This window comes from Elephantulus edwardii, unplaced genomic scaffold, assembly GCF_000299155.1.
Source record: "Elephantulus edwardii isolate Elephantulus edwardi_28Jun2011 unplaced genomic scaffold, EleEdw1.0 scaffold00121, whole genome shotgun sequence".
Lineage (NCBI taxonomy): Eukaryota > Metazoa > Chordata > Mammalia > Macroscelidea > Macroscelididae > Elephantulus > Elephantulus edwardii.
The window spans coordinates 7,428,848-7,437,139 of NW_006399871.1; the positions used below are offsets into that span (position 1 = coordinate 7,428,848).

The following is an 8,292-nucleotide window of genomic DNA, read 5'->3' on the forward strand; positions in this document are numbered from 1 at the left end:
TTTTGATGATTCAGTGATTGTACAGTTTTCCCCACTGCCACCTTGAGTAATAAAGATTAGAGTAATGGGTTGGGAACTACCGAAAGATAAGAACTGAATCCAGATAACTCAGTAAAATAACTAGGTGGCAGTTGAAAGCCATTAAGACTTTATATAATACCCGTAGAAGTGCCATTGTAGGGTTTCTGCTCATTGCAGAGTCAATAAGGAACACTTGTTTGGTCTGAGTCAAGTCAATGATCAAAGGTGGAAAGAGCCAGAAAGGTAGAGGCTGCTATTTTAATTGACAAAAGTAATTTCCCTTTGTTTAAAACCGTGTTCAATAATGTACTGTAAAGGTTGTATGGAGGAAATCTCCAAACCACAGGGGAAGTAAGTACCACTAGAACACTACTGACATGGTGGGTAAGAAGTTTTGCCACCAACCCAAGGGCAGGCAGTTCGAATCCACCAGCAGCTGCATGGGAAAAAATTGGGCAGTCTCCTTCTACGTAATTTATATAGTCTTTGCAAGCCCACTGGAGGGTCAACAGTAAGTTATGAGAGTGAGAGGTACTTTTTTTATAATGTTCTAAATGCTTCTAAATTATAGAAGTTCATGTAAATTCTCTTTCAGGGCGATTCTTCAACCAATCACAATGTCATCCAACACAAATGTATCACTTTCTTCATATGATGAAGACCAGGGATCCAAATTGAGACGAAAAGCTAAAGAGGCACCATTTGTCCCCATTGGTAAGATTAATTTTAACATTCTACGAATATATTATAAGGGAGCTCTGGTGTCCTAATTGCAAGAAGCCTGCCTGCAGTCCTGAAGGCATGTGGTTCGAATCGACCAGCTGCTCTGTGGGAGAAGAATGGGCAGTTTCCTCCCGTGTGATTAACTGCTTCTGAAAACCCACGGGAGGGTCAGCTATCGGTCAGTTCCAGCTCGAGGGTGCACAACAACACTCCATTATAAGCCTGAGTATAATACAGGCATGTCATTAATTTACTCACCAAGCATATCCTGAATGCATTAACTAAAATTCTTTTGTGTCAGTCCATATTATTTTACTGATTCTTATTCCATTGAGTTCATAGGAACAGAACACTAGATAGAGAATCAGAACCCCCCGTTTTAGTCCTTGATTTGTTACCCTCTGGTGGCATTTTCCTTAGAGAGTTGCAGTGCACCTCAGCAGCAGCGAAACAGGGACACCTGGGCTGTAGGCTGTAACTGAAAGCATGAGCCTGTCCAGCGGTTTGAACCCACCAAAGAGGCTGAGGGAGAAAGACGAGCAGTCTTGAGATTCACCACTTTGGAAACCCAATGGAGGGTCACTCTGTGTCAGAATCAGCTCAGTGACGATGAGGGTTTGTTGTTTTTTTGAGCTGTGACAGGCAAGTCCATAATCACACTGAATTTTAAGTATTTCATCTGAGATCACTAAGGAGGGATTTTCCAGATTAATAAAAACAGATTTGATTCCACCAAACTCCTAAAGCTTAGAAATCTTTGTTTTGTAGATTTTAGTTGAATGTTCAATACAGTGCATTTTATAGCTCCATCTATCAGTTAAAAGTAAGGTTTCCTTTAAATGTATTTCTCTGAAAATTATTTTAACATAAATTTATTTGGCCTTCTTTTTGCACAGTGTACCTTTTTCCCATCTTTAAGAGTAAAACATGTTTAAGGAAAATCATAGAAACTGTACAAAAATACAAGAGCAACATGCAAAAAGAAGTTGTATTTCTATACATTGGAATAAATGCTTGATTTGTAATGGCATAAAAGTATTTCCCAACAAATGAGAAAAAGTATAGAAATTGTACACTGAAAACTATAAAATATTGCCAATAGAAAATTTTTTCAACTTTCATTTGAATGAAGGTTTACAGAAGAAATGACTTTTCCATTCAGCAGCTCATACCCATTATGTTTTGTGACATTGATTACAACTCCTCCATCGTAAGAACACTCTTCCCACTCTGTTCCTGTTTCTCATCTCCCTGCATCTTATTTCCTGTTCCTTGCTGCCTCCTAGCTTCCTTCCTGGACAGTTGCAGCCCTTTTTGTCTTGTAAGGCTGGTAGTTCTAAGGAATTTTTCCTTCTCTGGTATCGTGGGTCTGTTTACAGACCTGACTCTTGGCTGAAAGTTGAGTCACGGGGGTGGTTTCAGTTCCAGGCTTAAAGGGGACTCGGGACCATCATCGTGGGGTTCCATCAGTCTATCAGACCAGTAAACCTGATCTCTTTTATGATTTTGAGTTTGTCTCACACTTTCCTCTCTCACTATCGGAGGCTTTTTATTGATCCTTTTCAAAGTGGTCAATGTTGGCAGCCAAGCATTACCTCATTCGTCTTGTCTCAGGATCCGCGAGGCTGAAGTCCACAAGGTCCACAAGTCCTCTGGACTAATAACAATGGTCTCTGCCTTTCTTCAGTCTGCTTAGCTTCAGCTTTGCAGACACCAGTAATTGTCCCTTTGATTTTCCATTTCTTTTTCAAAGGTAGATGGTTAGGAATGGACTCTGACTTCTACCACTTTGGTCAGCAGCTGAGAGTGCCTTAACCATTTGCACCACCACAGTAATAAGGAAAGGATAACAAAGGGAGCCTTGATGGCCTAGTGATAAGGAATTACACTGCCAACCCAGAAGTATGTAGCTCAAATCCACCTGATGCTCCACCAGAGAAAGATGGGCGTTTTCCTCCCGTGCAACTTACTGCCTCTGAAAACCTATTGATGAGTCAGCTCTAGATTGGTTCTGACTCAACAGTGCACAACAACAATGAAGTTAATGTCAACAGCAGGGTCCTTGAAGGCCTCTTCTGGCCCCTTCCTCCACCTTCTGTACATCTGTCCCTGAATTAGACTGTTCATTAGACCTTTGCCTATTATCTCACACATTAATATGGCCTCATTAGGTGCTGTCAGTCAGGCTCAAACACATAGCAACCTCATGCATACAGAACAAAACACTGGCCAGCTCTGCGCCATTCTCACAATTGCTTCTGGGCTTGAAGCCGTTGCGGGTCTTGCTCGCTCCCTAACCCCCACTTTTTTTTTTAAACACCCACACACACACACTCTTCTTCTGTTGTGCACATGAGCTCAATGTCTTTCTCCAGGGACTGTCCCTTTCTGATTCTGATAATACAACCAAAGATGTAAGATGAAGTCTTGTCATCCTTACGTCTAAGCAGCATTCTGACTGTGCTTTTTCCAAGACAGATGCTTGTTTTGGGGGCTGTGCTGTCGTCCGTGTGCTTCACCAGCTCTTAGGATTCAAAAGGGTCCTTTTTTTCGTTCTTTTTATCTTTTGTAGGGGAAAAAAAATAATCACTCCAGTTACTAAAGTCAAGAAAAGGTACTTTATTTTGGCATACTGTAGAAAAAGAAAAGGGTAGATAGATCCGAGTGGGAGAGCCTACAGGGCAGCTAAACTTAGTCTAAAGGTTACATTTTACCGAAAGATTTATCCAAGTTATGCTTTTGAAGTTGCATTTACATCAAGGTGAAGAAAGGCTGTGTGTCTGTCTATACATTTGGTTTCCTGGCTTCTTAGATAAGAGGTCTTTTGATCTGAGTGGCAGCCTCACAGTCTTCTTCTTATCAGACATGTTTGAACAACACAGAAAGGGGATATGCAGTACTCTTCAGGATTTTTTCCTAAGCAGCAGCAGCAGTTACCAGAGTTCCGTTTACTTCTTCATGGTGTTTCCCTTAGCTAAAACCGCAGTAAGTCGTCTTCAAGTTCGAAGCATTAAGCAAATAATGGTAAGACAAAGCCACCAGAAACGTGTACCTGATTTCCATGACAAATATGGTAATGCTATCTTAGCTTTTGGAACTACTTTCTGTGCTGCTATGTGGGCTTACACAACAACACAAATTGGGATAGTATGGAACTTGTCCCCTGTTGGCAGAGTCACCCCAAAGGAATGGAGAGATCAATAATCAAATCAGCTAGTGGTATAATATTGAATTGTTTTCAAAATCAACTTATAATTGATGTCGAGGAAAAGCACTATGTACTCATTAAAATAAGACATTATTGAAGAAATAAAGTACATTTGAAACCCTTAAAAAAAAAAAGAAAGGGGATATGCCCCAGTAGGTGTTACAAATAATGAATATGACAAAGGGAGCCTTGATGGCCTCCTGATAAGGAATTGCACTGCCAACTATGTAGTTCTGAGTATGCAGGGGATACAGGATAGGATGAAGCCCTTTAGTGTAAATGAAGCAGACCACAAACTGTTTTAGGGGCTACTTTGCTTTTAAGATGTTAATGCTATATGTGCTTAATGAAGGCATTTTGCTAACAGATAAGTGACACTGAGAATCCTGGACATTTCTGTGAATTGCCTGTTGTCTATACGATTTCAGAATTGCTCAATATGCAAAAGCTATTTATGTCAGGCAGCATGTGTGGTGGTTTTACCCCAAAACAAATCCTAGTGTTACATTTGTGAGTAAAATATAGCTGAGAAAGCACTCTGAAATATTTGCATAATCTCCCACTAGGGCTGGCCCTAAATGGAAACAGGAGAAGGTAGCAACTGATAAAAAGAAAAATCATTGAACTGCTAATCGGCATTGATTGGCCGGAGGGGGTGCTGGGAGTTGCCCAGCTAACAGGAAGTCTGTGTCTCCTAGCAGTTTCACCAGGAAAAGGTGGGCAGTCTCCTCCCATGGGATTTACAGCCTCAGAAACCCAGTGAAAGCCCAACTGGGAGTCAGCTCCCACTCAAGGGCATTGAGTTTGAGTTTTTATTTAATAGACAACTTTCAAATATAGGCAGCATTTCATCTAATGTCCCAAAGGTGAGGGACTTCCAAAAATCCTATAACCTATCTTACCAACGTTGATGTAATGAAACTGATAAAAACAATTTAAGATCAGGGATGATTTCTGACAGCATTGTCTTGAAGAACAATTAAAATAATTACTGATTTACCCTAAGACATAGCCAAATCTGACCTCTGGAGGCTCTTCCTGTAACAAAAGCATATAATGCTCAAGGCAAAACAGTCTTTCTGGTTTATCTATACCATTGTTTCACTCAAAGTGATTTTTAGAAACCAGTTTCTTCAAGACTTAAGATTCATCTAAATGATGAATGGCTCTGAGCCGGCCGGTTCCTCCCCAGTGAATCTCTGAAGTCAGTCCAGGCAGAATGGAACTCTCTCAGCTATGGGACAGGCTGTGACTGGGTGACAGTTTCCCCTTCTTGACTCTGTCACTGCTCCTCCTGAATCTTCTCAAAGTCCCACCAGGGCTGATTTTATTTTTCATTGCTAACATAATTGTTTGATAGTTTCCTTAACATCTCAACTTTTAACTTTACTTTCTGAGCCCAACTCTTTCTTTTGTTAGTTATTTATACTTGCTAAGTAGCTACAGGTTTGTATGTGTGACTTTTATATGTTGACGGTGGCATTCTGGTTATATGGTACATTGTCGTTAGATGCCATCAAGTCAACTACAACTCGGGGGACGCTATGAACAACAGCAGGTCTGAACCTTGCCCTCTTCTGTAACGTTCTAATGGTCTGTGATGTGTTCAAGCCCATTGTCTCTGTCCCTGCGTCAGTCTATCCTCTGGGCGGTTTTCCTCTCTTTCTCTGACTCTCCACCTTTCCCAGTTGATGCCTTTTCCCAAGGACTGGCAGCTCCTGACAACATGCCCAGAATATGTGCGCTGAATTTCACTATCTCTGCTTCACAGGAGTGCCCTGTTTGCACTTCTTCGGAGACGGACTTGTTTGTTCTATTGGCAAATGATGAGAGAAAAGAGTACAGCTCTGTACTCTTGTTAACACCACAATTCAAAGGTGTCCTTTATTCATCCATCACCCTTACTCATTGTCGAACTTTCAGATGCACAGGAGTAACTGAAAACACCATGTTTGGCTCAGGTGCACCTTAGTCTTCAGTGATGTCGTAGACATCATTGCTCATTAGCACTTTGAAGAGGTAACTGACAGCACATTTTCTCCAGTGTTACACATCTTTGATTTCTGGACTGCTATTCCCGTGGGTATTAATCGTGGCTCCAAGTAAAATGGAATCCCTGATAACTTCAGTCTTACCTGTCTATCACGATGCTGTTTTCTTGGTCCAATGGTGAGGATTTTTGTCTTCTTGATGTTGAAATGATACCAAAATCTTTGTATTATTATAGTCCAAGCATACAGCCTTTTTGAAATTTGACCGTTTCTTTGTAACTAAACACATGGTCAATTCTGTGAAAATGTAATAGGCATCTGAAGGAATGTGTGATCTCCATTCTAAATTCAAACATCCCATTAAGGCAAAGCTGTGGCATGTTTAGTTTAATAGCTTCTCTATGGAGTTACTTACTTTGTTATTTTCCATGTACTTTATATTACATTTTGCCATTGTTATTATTTTGTAAAAGTTTGTCTTAATTTTACTGCTATATAGATTATTTAAAAATTTCATGTTTTTAAGATAGACCTTATTGTAGATCTTCTACTATTTGATACCAGTACACTCCCACATACCTGATTCTAGGGGGAAAATTATATGGTTATGATTAACGATGTGAAATAGTAGACTGTGCACTGACTGAAGTGAAAACCCTGATTCCCCCGACCCCCAGCCCATGCCTCTGACACACTGGTGACTGTCTTACAGGAATGGCGGGCTTTGCTGCAATCGTTGCGTACGGATTGTACAAACTGAAGAACAGGGGGAATACGAAAATGTCCGTCCACCTGATCCACATGCGAGTAGCGGCCCAAGGCTTTGTGGTGGGAGCAATGACTATTGGTAGGTTCCTAGAGATTGACACTCGATGGTGACTTTTTAAATGTGTTCCTTTACAAACAAAATCAAGTAGATCTTTTCAGCTGACCCTAGAGTAGTTTGCAAATTCCACTTGTATGCATTTTCATAGAAGATGTGGATTAGTGAAAAGAATTCAAGTAACATTATAATCTTATCGTCTGTAATAGAGTATACCAGGAGATGAGAGGAAGAAATAAAGAACAGTCCTGTTCATAGCTTGGTTTGCAGTTCACTGGAGAGAGTACTTACTTGGATATAGAGTGGGGAGAAGGTTCCAGTGTCTGGACTAAATACATGATTTCTGTTGAGTTTTTAAAGATTCTTAAAATATAGGTATGGTATGGTTTTATTGACTTTGCCATTCGTTTACTGCTTTTGTATTATATAGCAAGAGTAACTCCTTTTAACATTGCTGAATAAACACTGAATGTGTTTTCAAACAAATTATCTTTTATACTATAAGTTAAGTCACATTAGCCTTAAACTATTGGGAAGCTACCTATATCTAGACTGCTAGGAGAACAAAAGAGATTCATCTTAGGGATGGTGAGACCAGGCTGCTCCTTGGAGGCAAGGATTCTGAAGCTTCTTCATCTGACATACTTTAGACATGTTGCAAGGCAGAACCAGTCCTTGGAGAGGGACGTCATGTTTGGGAGGGTGGAGGGACAGCGCAGGAGAGGAAAAACCCTCAATGAGATGGATCAATTCAGTGACGGGGTAACAGGGGTGGATGCATCAGAGACAATAACATTGGGACAGGATAGAGCAGGGTTAGGGTCACAAGGCGGCTCAATAGCACATAACGTGTGTGTGTGTGTGTGTGTGTGTGTGTGTGTGTGTGTGTGTGTGTGTTTTCAAAGCCTTCGAAATGTAAATGGTTTAGGAAGGCAAAAAATGGTATTGTGTGAGTTCTAACTAGGCGATGCTAGCAAAGGTGCTATTTGATAAATTTTTTTATCTTTTTAATATTGAAAAAAATTGAGTGCTTAACGTAACTTTCTTTTCCTTTAGGTATGCTGTATTCCATGTATCGAGAACACTGGGCCAAACCTAATAAGTCTTAGAAGAAGAGATGCTGCCTCCGTCTTGTTAGTGTTGCTTGATTAGACCCTTCCCTTTGAAGTTAGGTGTTTTATATTAAAAATAAATAATCTGAGTGGTTCCAGTAAGCACATGGTATTTTAGACACAGGCTTTCTTTATTGCATCCTCGACTTGCCTTGTGACCAAATTGCCGGTGCCCTGACCACTAACTAGCCATCCAAGGGAGTCAGGTTAGCAAAAATGAAACAGGCCGCCCAAATTCTCAAACTCTTAGGAGGAAATTCTCTTTGAAAAAGATAGCAGGCTGACAGTGAAGGACTTGCAGCGGCTGCGGTACACCCCGTGTCGTGTGGTGTGCTGTGTGCCCCGGTTAACTGGACTCTTTCCTGCCTGCCGTGAGGAGTGACCACGCACCTCAGTTACTCGAGCTCATTGACT

At 40.8% G+C, this 8,292-nt stretch overlaps 2 protein-coding genes across 2 annotated transcripts; both read left to right on the forward strand.

Annotated features, from left to right (window-relative positions):
- The first annotated feature begins 638 nt into the window (after positions 1 to 638).
- HIGD1A (HIG1 hypoxia inducible domain family, member 1A) lies at positions 639 to 7,875 on the forward strand. Its single transcript, XM_006893062.1, has 3 exons — positions 639 to 735; positions 6,656 to 6,790; positions 7,823 to 7,875. Exons 1-3 carry the CDS (start codon positions 639 to 641, stop codon positions 7,873 to 7,875), a joined length of 285 nt encoding a protein of 94 aa, XP_006893124.1.
- LOC102843155 (cytochrome c oxidase subunit 7B, mitochondrial-like) lies at positions 3,703 to 3,948 on the forward strand. The gene has a single exon (XM_006892982.1). It carries the CDS (start codon positions 3,703 to 3,705, stop codon positions 3,946 to 3,948), a length of 246 nt encoding a protein of 81 aa, XP_006893044.1.
- Positions 7,876 to 8,292: the final 417 nt, after the last annotated feature.